Below are 12,189 nucleotides of genomic sequence, written 5' to 3'. Positions count from 1 at the left end.
AACATGCCACATCTTCCTGTTTGCACTGGCAAGTCTACTGATGTTACGCTACATGTATTATATTTGATTAATATGTTTACTCATTAATGAACACGGTATAAAAATTGAAAGAATCTTTGCCTAATTAAATTACTGACATTTTCATCTAAAGCATGTCTTTATTTTTTTATGTTTAATTAAACATTTCCCATGTTATTGTTTGCAATTTTTTATTTAAATTAAAAGGGTATGGTTCATAATTTATCATGAAAAAGAGAATTTTTTTTTGCATGAGTATTTATTATTCTATTATCTTCAGCATGTGGTGGTCGAATCACTGATCAGCAAGGATATATTTCTTCACCAAATTATCCCGATCTTTACCCTAGTATGCGAATTTGTGTGTGGACTATTGTAATGCCATCGTCAGTTCAAATTCAGGTACCAATAACAATACCTAATGCATATTTTATTAATAGACACATGTCCAATAATTCCAAGGTAGACAACATACTGTACATATCAATTACCTATGTGTTGTCTTTGAATTCATTTTCATGTCAGAAATAGAGGAATGAATGATAGCATGATGATTTTTGTATATTTGATGTGCTGAGTAAACGAAATCTATACTGTTGTCAAAGTCAAATGGATGAAATGCATAATTAATACTTATAGCTATTAATGTCATGTTAAATGCAGAAATAAAAAGTTCAGAGGTCCACATACAGCTTATGGTCACAGATTCCTTAACCCTGATTTAATAAATGGAGCTAAAAATAAGTAAGCATAGATTTAACATCTGCAAACAATGTGATTGTTCAAGATAATTATTTTCAGGTTGATTTCCCAGATTTTGATTTTGAAGGTGGTAATGCTGAAGGAACTTGTAGTTTTGACTACTTGGAGATCAGGTTTTATATTCAATATTTTTCATATCTTTGTGATTTATAGTTTCATATTTGAAGAAGTTTAGGGTCAAGTGAGGAGGAAGAAATTTGATTTTCAATATTTTTTGAAAGAAATATAAAGTAATGTCCTCAATCATATCTTTGCTGTGTATTTTTATAGAAATGGTGGATATGAAGATTCTCCCCTCATTGGAGAATATTGTGGCAACAACAACCCAGGGACATTCATTAGCCATAGTAATGAATTATATATAAAAATGGTAACTGATGAACTAGAAGAAAGAAGAGGATTTCTAATGAATTATAATGAAGGACTCACTGGTAATGTAACGTTTCTGACTTTGACTCTTGAAGGATTGCTAGACTCCTCACTGTAGGTTAGTTCTTATAACCGCTGGTCGATCACGGCTTCTTTCTCCATGAAGCCTGACAACAAAGAACTGGCTAACTATTCCCATACTCGACATGTATTGGTAACCACATGAGAGGCTGTGATTAGCCATATGATCCTTTCCCCTGGTATAAATACATGAATCCTATCCTATCTACACATTAGGCATTTTAGGCTAAATAGCTTTTGCTTGAAATCGAAATAATAGTGTACATGTTTTTGTTTTTAGATAGAATTTTTAGATTTTGGCCTAATATTATTGAATGACGCTTTTATTTCAATAACATAATATTTACTATCTAGGTTGTGGTGGTACATTAACATCTGCTGATGGTGGATTTCAATCTCCCAATTATCCTTTTCCATACCCCCATTCGACGGATTGTTTCTGGTTGATTCAAGTATCAGAAGGATCATCTGTTAGATTATTGTTTGTTAATTTTGACATTGAAACTCATGGATTTTGTGAATTTGATTATGTAGAGGTTTGTTTTTATTTACATAATTAATAAAATCAAGATGCATTGTTATATAAACTTGAACTGAAACTTAAAGGTTCCACATAAGTTTTGCAGTTTACACAGAATTGAATATATTTTCTATAAAATATATAATCTATTTTAAAAGTAGAGACAATACCATAATCTTTTCAACCTTTGAATATAGTCTCAAGTCAAAATTATTTCTTTCGGGTCAATTTATATTTGATTCCATTTGCTTAAAATCAGTTTTACATAATTTACATAATTTCATAATTACCTTTTGAGCTTATAATAGAGCAGAACTCATATACTGTTTTTCATTGATGGAAGTCATAAAATTTTTCATATACCGTAATCACAGTGTTTATTCTTGTGATTTGGGATTGATTAATTATTTTTAGAAATTAGTATTCTATTAATTTTAAAAAACCTTTTGTTTCTAGTTGGCATAGAAGTTTATTTTTAAATATGGTAACTTTATAATTTAAGGCTTACGATGGACCCACAATTGGTTATCCGAGTTTGGGAAAAGTTTGTGGAACGAGAATACCAGAACCGTTCGAATCAAGTGACAATAGTTTACTAGTTAAATTTAGTACGGATGGCAACACTGCAGGATCTGGATTTGTAGCTCAATATCATACTGGTGAAATATTTCCAGCACAATTTTTAATATACCTAAATCATATTATCTACACAAGAAAATTTTCGGTTGTCCTTATTTTAGTAGTAAACCGTGTTTTGAAGTAAATTGTATCATTTTTGGACAAGGTATTTTTCTAGTCAATTTGATTGCCGCACTTCAATATTTTGACATAAAAACAAATTTTGCTTTACAGCAGGGAATATTCTCAGGCAATAAGTCCATGTGCTTGGGTGAACTCCTTCATAGTTCAGATTTTCAAAAACAGTTTTCATTTTAAACACAAGAATGAACATCTTACTTGCCTTTGAATTTTTTAATGTGAGTCTTGATATAAAATATATAATATATGCAGATTGCGATAGAACCATCTCGAGCAAAGTTTCAGGATTGATTCAATCTCTTGATTATCCTGGAAGTTATCCACCAAACAGAGATTGTACCTGGACTATACAAGGTGAACTTTTGTATCAATATAGCTTTAGCAGCTGATATTGTCAACTTTAAATGTGATAAAGATACCATCAACCAGATTGAGCTTTCAGCTTTGCCTATATGCTACATCATCTGATGAAACATGATCTGACAACAACCTTTAATTTACCTTCCTATATTTATCTCTATCAGGGATTTTAACTGCAAAGTCATGCACATAGTAGTCAATTTTCTAATGCTAAGCAGATGTGTCAACTGCTAAGCTTATAACTGAGTTACATTGGGAAATGTACTATTCCTATAATTTCGAGTTTATTGAAATTTATAAAATAAAAACATGTGTTGGTGTTTTGCAAGACTTCATATTGTAAAGTTCAAGTTGTACATTTATCTTGATCTCATATACACCAAAATTTATATACCAGTAACTCAATTTTTCAGGAAGCTATGGTAATCCTTTGAATGCAACATTCAGAACATTCTCGCTTGAAACTTGTGATAATTGCAACTGTGATTATGTTGAGGTCGGTCATTCTTGTGTTCATTCTATTCATTTATATTGTCTACCCAATTTGAACTTCAAGGGTAACATTGTGGGCTTGACTTTGAGGGCGGAACTATCCAGCTCTTGAGTCCAAATATGCCAAGTTAGTCATGCAACAATGAAAATAAAAAGTAGTTAAGGGCTACAAACATAGGAAATTATTTGATGTGAAATGTCATTATATGTTGTGTGTTGAATTCCCAAATTGAAAATTAGTATATTTTGATTAAAACAATAATTTTGATTTTTTGCCCAATTTTTTTATTGGTACTCTTTGCTTCTGGTAAACTCAATCCATATCCTCAACACAATGGAATCCATACATATCTAAGATTTTTCAATTTTTTTTTATATTTATTCAGGTCTTTGATGGCACAGACTCAGATGCTGAAAGTTTTGGAAAATTTTGTGGGACTCAGATACCTCCCATCATAAGAACAACTGGAGAAAACATGCAGGCATATACGATTTGCTTTTAGTTAGATTATGCATGTTAACTGTTCAATCGGTTTGGTTCAGATAAAAAAATCAGCTCATTTTTCTAATACCTACCTGTATGTATCTCAGTAAATTTAAATACCAGTAACCAGTTATCGATCAGTAAATAGGGTCCATCTTGTTTAAGCATCTCTGAGATTTTTTATTATGATATTTAATTTCAGATTGTGTTTCACACGGATCCATATACTCAAGCTCCAGGATTTGAAATAGCTTGGGCAGTTGATGGGTGAGATTTTGTGTTTGAATGAAAAGACTAAATAAGATATGAAAATCACAGTATATATAAGAACATTGAACATTTTATTTTATTCTTGTCTACATGGTTCGGCGGTGAGGTGCATCGAGCTAGAGTTAAGAATACACTCGCCACTGGCACTGCTGGTTGGTTACGGCTTCCTCCACCATTAAGTCCATGCATCAAAAAAAAATAATGGGCTAACTATTCCCATATCCGGCATGGACTGGTAACCCGACATGAGGCTGTTGTTCTCCATATGATTAAGCCTTTTATCGGCTCCCTTTATCTTCGGGGATGAAAATATGTAAATCCTACTTATAATATGTAACTATTTATATTCAAGTATACTGTACTTTTATTTTTAGATGTGGTAAAACATTCCAAACCCCTAGTGGAGAATTTGCAAGTCCAAATTATCCAAATAATTATGATGATAATAGAGAATGTATCTGGCAAATAATAACATCTATTGGAACAAGTGTACAACTAACTATTGATGATTTCGATGTTGAACATCATTCTGACTGTAAGTTAGTATTTTACTGAAATGATATGATATTAGGAATTCTAAGCAATTTGATTTCTTTCTACCTTGTGAATAGTTTGAATAGTTGTAAAATACTTTTGCCCTATCCACAAAAATCCCTTGCATCTCGGGTGAAAACATGCAACATGATAAATGTTTTTTTTTAGAAAATATTAAAATATTTGATGAATAATTATGAAGGATGTATTGATACAAATTTGAAAAAAAAATTATTCATATATAATGAACAATATTGTTTTTTTACAGCATGTATTAAATTAACCTAACTGTCAAGGAACAAATAAAACAGTGGAAAACTAATCAATAGTCCTTTTGCTTTTTTGATTTGCCAAGTTAATCCTGTAATATTTCTCGATTCTAGACCAAAATTCGTAAAAATCTGCCTGCACGGTTTGAATAGCAATCAATTATGAATATCAATTATTTGTTCAGTCACAAGATTGATTGCTTATAATGTTATTATTCAAAGTCAACAGTTATATTGCAATATTATTCTTATACCTCAGACTGGAATTTTTTAAACAAAATGATGTCAGTATATATGCATTATTCTGAATTTGTAAAATTTTCTCTTATTATGTAGGTCAGTATGACACGTTGGAAGTATATAACGGGTTAAATATTGAGGAAGACTTTCGAATTGCACAACTTTGCAATGCTGCAAATCCTCCACAAATTCCAATGCATGTTACTTCTTCATCGTCTCTTATGACTGTCAGATTTATAACAGGTATTTAATTGAAATTGGATCTTATATATTATTTGAAAATGTTTATTTTGTAAAAAGCAAATAATTTTTATTAAATATACATTCTTCAAATAGACAAAAAATGTAATTTGTATTTTTTATCCATAGCATTCCATATTTTTCATACTGAGTGAGACAATTGATAAATTATTGTTGCACTGTAAACAGTTCACTTCTGCTATTTTATGTAATATTATTTTTTTTGACAGTTGAAAATTTTTTTGGATTATTTATGCAGTTTGTTATAATGCTATATAATACATCACAGTGATATATGATGATATTTGTTGCAATAGCATTGGCTATCGTGATGTTGTATACCAATTTACTTGCACATTCAGATGCTCTTGTCAGCGGCCGTGGATTTCATGCCTCATTTGAAGAAAAAGCTGGTGGATGTGGTGGCTTGTTAACATCAACTTCTGGCACAATAACTTCACCTAATTATCCAAATACTTACCCGGCAAACACAGATTGCGAATGGGTAATTGATGTTGGAAAAGGTAATATAAATAAAGTATTGAGAGACCAATCATTTTCAAATGATTTCATTGATGAATATTGTCAAAGGCTTGATAATATTAATCTTAAATAGTGATGAAATAGGGAAATAGATTTTTTAATATTTGCTAAGCTAAACATATTAGTCTTAGCTATTAGCTAAACCTATTTATTACTATTACTATATTATTGTGTACTATTGCAACTAAAGTAGGTTTCAAAAAAAGCTGCAACAGAATTTCTAGGTCTAACGGATTATAAAATTGTGCTACTATAAAACTTTCCGTGTCTTATTGTTCTTATGTTTTAGGTAGTGAATAAATTTAAAGTAATCTAAAGAGTAAATTTAAAACATACATGGATTTAAACATTATTGGGGATTTTAGAATAGCTCTATGCCAACAGAACTTTCAAATCCTTCTAGAATGTTGTTGCTTATCATGATACTTACTTGAATTCAAGAAACCAGATACCAGGTACCAGGCCAATTAGTTATTCCTATACTAATACAGGATCTACGGTTGTTATTGAGTTTGAGGTATTTGAAATTGAAGAAGAAGAAGTTTGTGAGTTCGATTATGTTGCAATGTATGATGGAAATTCAACTTCAGATACTCTTCTTTTAAAAACTTGTGGGAGAACTTTACCACCTCTTGTTCAGTCATATGATAACTTAATGTTGTTTCAATTTCATTCTGATCCCTTCACTGCTCATATGGTAAGTCTTTGTTTGAGTTATATATTTCACTTTATTGGCATTTGCTCCAATTGAGATTTTAGACCGTATTATACTGTAGTTGCAAACATTTAACCAAGATCTAAATATGACCAAGTTCACTTACTTTAGAATAGGACTTACATATTCATCTCGCGGGATAGAAAAGCCAATAAGACAGTTCAATCATATGGCTAACCACAGCCGCTCATCCGGTTACCAGTCCATGCCTGGTATGGGATTAGTTATCCAGTTTTTTGGACAGGAAGCTGTAACTGACCAGCGGTTTCATGAACCACCTCGAGACGTCAGCGAGGGGTCCAGCAAACACATCTCATATAATTAATCCGCACTGGATTCGAATCTGTAAACCAATGCAGAGTAATCAGATGCGAGCATATTTCTAATGCTTATCACGATGCAAATTGTGGGGTCACATTGTTGTTCTATAAGGAGTTTAGGCTGTGCATTGTGCAAACCTGCATTGTGAAAATAAGTGCAATCCAACTAGAAAATATTCGCTAAATATTTATTTCTGTTTTAGGGTTTTAAAGCTCATTACAGTGCCGGTTGCGGAGGTAAAATAATTGCCAGTAATTCAAAGGTAAAGGAGTCTGAGCTTCATTTATGCTTTCTGTTTTATTATTACAAAACACTTGATATGTTTGACTAAATTTAACTTTACTATATGTTAAATATATGCCAAATTTGAAATGTTAATTCGGCTATATGAAATTATCGTTCCCATCAGTTAAATATTGTATGTCACTTTTTCAACAAAATGAGTAATATCTCATTCACTAAATGTGTGAAATAAATATCTTGTTTTAAAAATAATATTTTTAGCAGAAAGCAGAATAGCAAAGGAGAATTGTCTTTAAAATGCATTTTATCAACAGTATTAACAATTGTGTAAAAGATGCAATTGTAAATACCCATTTTATGCAATCTGGTATTTACAATAGTATTCGGTTATAAAATAGGTAAAAAATAAAATGAAAAAAAATTGATAAACTGCAGTTACTTTTTGTGTTAGCAATTTTATTTAAGAAACATATAGAAAGCTTACTTTCGCAGCAATAAAAATTTTGGGTAGCATTGATTTAGTTTTAAATTACATTATTACATGATTACAATGATTAAAAATTACATGATTGTCTGGTCTTATTTTATCTTTTATTCATAAATTGAACTAGATAAATTGCATGATTTATTTTGAACTGAACCATCAACCACAAAGCATTAACTACGAACCCAGCTTTAAATAACAAACATCCATTTATATTGATAGAGCAACGCAATAACTTCTCCAAACTATCCTAATAATTATCCTGCTGATGCAAATTGTACATGGACTATATCTGCACCACAACCAAATGGAAGAATCACCTTGCAATTTACACAACTTGACTTATATTCAAATGTCACTTACAATGGACCATGTGGACCGTGAGTTTCATTGTTACCTCAATTATAAAGACAATATTTCAAATGGGAATTTTTTTATAATTATGAGTATCGTATATCACAAAGCTATTACTAGTTACTACTTTTGAAACAATAGTATTTATTTATTTTTGGTTTGGCATTCTATATATTTTCTGTACATTACTTTACATATTAAATTTTTATAATGTAGCAAAGACAAGGTTCATAACAAACTGTTTTTTCGTTTCCAGAATTTACACCAAATATTTAGCCATTGACTAGATTTTTTCAAAATTCTTAAATTGTTTCCACAAATGAATATATATGGAATAATTTTTTATTGTAATGAAACTGAACTGCACTGAAATTTTACATTTATGATATTGTAGTATTTTATTATTCATATTCTTCCTTTTAATATTTTAGTATGGAAGATATATTGTTATCAATGATGATTTAAAATTTTTACCTTCTCATTTTTTATTTTAGTTATGACTACATTCAAATACTCGGAGGAAAGACAACATCATCACCTGAATTCGGAACTTATTGTGGATCCACTGTTCCAGGCAAATTTACATCGTTTGGTGATGCTTTAACTGTAATATTTGTATCTCAGGTGTGCTCCACATTTTTAATGTACTTATTTAGGATAGGATTTACATATTTATCTTGGGGGAGAGGGAAGATGTTAATACGGGTTCATCATATGGCAAATCATGGCCGCTTATATTTGTTCAAAACTACAAACTCTATACAATTTTGGAATTTTGTATCGTTTATTTAGTTTTCTCAAAAAATTTCCGTTGCATATATTACTTCAAGTGCTATCAATTATGTGCTAACAAAGTTATTTTTATTTTATTCAATTGTTTATTCTAGGGGATGAGTAAATAAATGTTTTGCCAATTTTAGATATTTATGTGATAAAAATTTCTCAAAACGTTTAAATTGTTTAACTTATTTATGCTTTTTTAATTAATATACCAGCCTGTTCTATTTTGTATTATCAAAGTTCTAAATTGAAATTCAATGAAGTGCAAGACCAACTCTATTTTCAGAGTGATTTTCAAAGAAGTGGTTTTCGTTTTCTCTATACATCATCAACATCAGGTTGTGGTGGAGAACTTACAGCACAGAGTGGATATTTCAATTCACCCAATTATCCACAAGAATATCCCGTAGATACAGATTGCACATGGATAATAAGGTAGCAACAAAAAAGCATGCATGGTTTGATTCTCTTTTTTCTATTTCATGATCTCCACAAACAAGTATATGATGAGGGCATAATTATGAAAGATATTTATAAATAAGCGTTTCCTCATGGTTATTATTGTATGAGTTCAACATGATAAACAAGAGCATCTGAGTTCAAAAATTTAAATCAGAAGTTTGTTACTAAAATGTGTACAAATATTGATAAATTTTATGCTGTTTTGTCGTACAAGGATATTGTTACCGTAGTTGAATATATAAATACTTGCTTACCATACTTATTGAATAATATAATTTTGTTTCTCGATCATCTCTTTTTCAGTTCATCACCTGGAAATCGAATTGAATTGACTTTTATGGATTTTTCAATTGAAGAGCATGAAAACTGTGCTTTTGATTATGTACAAATAAGAGAAGGTAGGCATTACTTTTGAATAATCTTTCAGTATATTGTGGCTCATTGTTTTTACATTTTGTGACTTTTTTAATAAAAAAAAATTGCATGCATTGTGGCTTTGAAGTAACTTAGGGGAATAGTGATTTTTGTTTTAAGTTTCAAAACTAAACCAATTTTTTACAGGTTCAGCAAACGGTCCTAGTCTTGCACGTTTGTGTGGTAGTACACTTCCTGCAAATGTATCTAGTATTGCTGGACATATCTTATATGTGAAATTTCACAGTGACGTTTCGACAACTGCTGAAGGATTCCAAGCATATTATCAACATTTGTATGGAAGTACAAGTATTGGGTGAGATGCAAGTGCTATTCATGATTTGAAAATCATTTTCACAAAAACTGAAATTGCTAACATCACTGTCAATTAGAATGATTATGTTGCTTATAATTCTATTGTCTGCATCTGCTTGTTTAGAGCCTTGTTTGAAGTGATCATAAAACACAATAGACAATTCATCAATTTCTACTTGTTGGTTTTTGGTTCGCTTTTATATGTATCTAGTTCTGTCTTTTTGTTTTAAACTGTGTAGAGAATTTACAAATGATATTGCTTCACCCATGTATCCAGCACCTTATCCCGATTTGATTGAGGCATATTACTACATTTATGCACCTACTGGAAGATTAATTCACTTTCAATTCTCTTTGTTGGATCTTCAAGGAAGGTTGGATGAAGGGTAAGTGGCTTGGATTTTATGTGACATAGCTTATTTTTAATGGTTACAAATGCTTTCAATGCATAATGCTTAGTAATACCAGTATATAGAATTACCGTAATAGTCACTGCTAATTGTTTATAATTTTAAACAAACTGATGCGGTAAGTAAAGTAAAATGGTGTTACCATTGATGACTACCTAAAAATTGGAATTCATAAAATTGTTTAATATTGATGGTAGGCACATCATGGAGTGCACTTGCCATCATTGCCATGGATTGTTTACCTTATATTCATCTGGGGGAAAGATAATGCCAGAGGATTGCTGGACTTCTAGCCATTGCAAGGTGGTTCACATATTCACTGGCGAGCTGTGGCTTCTTTCTGCGTTCAAGTTCATGCATATGATATAATTAATAAATATCTAGTTAGTCAGTCTTTGACCAGGATTGGTAACTGGAGGTTGTGATTGGCATATAATTAAGTCATTTATTAACTCTCTTATATATCAAGAAAAGTACAAATAATTTATCCTCTTTTCTGGTATTTAGTTGTCAGAATGATGTGATTACAATTTTTGATGGTGACTCCATAAATAATGCGATATTAATGATTGCATGTGGAACTGGGCTCTTGCCTTCTGGAACGACAACACAGGTATGATAACTTCAGAAAGTTACAATAGTAAAGCTAATACAAATACAAACAAATTTTAAATTTTGCAAATTGATTTAGATTATTTTTTCAGTTATCAGTGTACAAACATAGTTGAATAGCAAAAAAAATTGCTAGTCGTTGTAACTAAAACTATGCTATCATAATTCACATAAATACATGTATTTTTATTACATTTTTCGATTGTTCAATATTCATTAGGGAACCATGCTAATGTGGTTCAAATCTGATCTGAAAATATCTGGACGAGGTTTTTATTTAACTTGGACTGCGGTAGAGGGTGGAGGTATTGATCCAAATCCAACAAATGTACCAACAATTGAACCTGGTAAGAATATTGGTTTTGTACTTTTTTTAAGGAAGGAACTACAAAATTTTGGAAAAACAGAATGTTATGTTGTGGGCTTCTCCCATTCCTTAAACCTTGGGTGTCATGGCATTTGTCAAAAAAGTTAAAAGAGACATAGTTCTAGCTCTAAGATATAACTTACAACTCAAGAAGTAAGCGTTAAAGTTAAAGTGACTTGTTGTTTGCCCAAACCAGCTTTAACCGTATTGAATAAAAAGAACAACAAATGATAAGGCTTTACAAGATTAATGGCTCAGACGAACAATGAGGGTGTAAAATCGGATTTGACTTTGATCAGAGTGTGGTTACGAGCTTCACATACTAAAAAAGAGATTGTGGTTTCAAAAAATCGGAAAATGGCTGTTCCCCACTTTATATATACAATTACACTATAACCAAAAAAAAATTATTTATCTTAGTTTATTTGCAAGTACAATAATAATAAAATATAATTTGTCTTTGTTGTAAATGAGGTTGACTTACACCCATTTTGTTTTTACGCCTTGCAATAACAATTTACCATAGGAGTCTGTGGATCAAATCATATGGTTGCACCATTGGCTCCATTACCAATATACTCACCAGGATGGCCAGGAGACTATCCACCATTTCAGCACTGTGAATGGTTGATTGAAGCTGCCCAAGGTTACAGGTAAAAGGCATATAATAGTTGTGGTAGCCTTAGTAATTCAAAAGCCTTGCTCACATTTTTGAATCACCTGAAATGGTTGTCTTCACTCTTCCTGTGATATACTTGCTTTGTATGCATA

The 12,189-nt window shown here is 31.1% G+C and overlaps 1 protein-coding gene across 1 annotated transcript in view; it reads left to right on the top strand.

Moving 5' to 3' along the window:
• LOC120343058 (cubilin-like) overlaps positions 1–12,189 on the top strand; it is a 52,202-nt gene that overhangs the window by 13,023 nt on the left and 26,990 nt on the right. Inside the window, exons 25-47 of the mRNA XM_039412134.2 lie at positions 299–420; positions 820–893; positions 1,051–1,211; positions 1,585–1,766; positions 2,253–2,409; positions 2,762–2,863; positions 3,283–3,365; positions 3,748–3,843; positions 4,048–4,112; positions 4,490–4,650; positions 5,255–5,401; positions 5,761–5,922; positions 6,433–6,638; positions 7,180–7,239; positions 7,927–8,084; positions 8,553–8,682; positions 9,125–9,273; positions 9,604–9,698; positions 9,862–10,030; positions 10,269–10,415; positions 10,947–11,052; positions 11,272–11,398; positions 11,945–12,071. Of these exons, the coding sequence (XP_039268068.2) occupies positions 299–420; positions 820–893; positions 1,051–1,211; positions 1,585–1,766; positions 2,253–2,409; positions 2,762–2,863; positions 3,283–3,365; positions 3,748–3,843; positions 4,048–4,112; positions 4,490–4,650; positions 5,255–5,401; positions 5,761–5,922; positions 6,433–6,638; positions 7,180–7,239; positions 7,927–8,084; positions 8,553–8,682; positions 9,125–9,273; positions 9,604–9,698; positions 9,862–10,030; positions 10,269–10,415; positions 10,947–11,052; positions 11,272–11,398; positions 11,945–12,071 (2,986 nt within the window). The remainder of the gene's footprint in view (positions 1–298; positions 421–819; positions 894–1,050; positions 1,212–1,584; positions 1,767–2,252; positions 2,410–2,761; positions 2,864–3,282; positions 3,366–3,747; positions 3,844–4,047; positions 4,113–4,489; positions 4,651–5,254; positions 5,402–5,760; positions 5,923–6,432; positions 6,639–7,179; positions 7,240–7,926; positions 8,085–8,552; positions 8,683–9,124; positions 9,274–9,603; positions 9,699–9,861; positions 10,031–10,268; positions 10,416–10,946; positions 11,053–11,271; positions 11,399–11,944; positions 12,072–12,189) is intronic.

Source organism: Styela clava, chromosome 3, assembly GCF_964204865.1.
Source record: "Styela clava chromosome 3, kaStyClav1.hap1.2, whole genome shotgun sequence".
Taxonomy (NCBI): domain Eukaryota; kingdom Metazoa; phylum Chordata; class Ascidiacea; order Stolidobranchia; family Styelidae; genus Styela; species Styela clava.
This window is presented reverse-complemented; position numbering and strand designations above follow the sequence as displayed.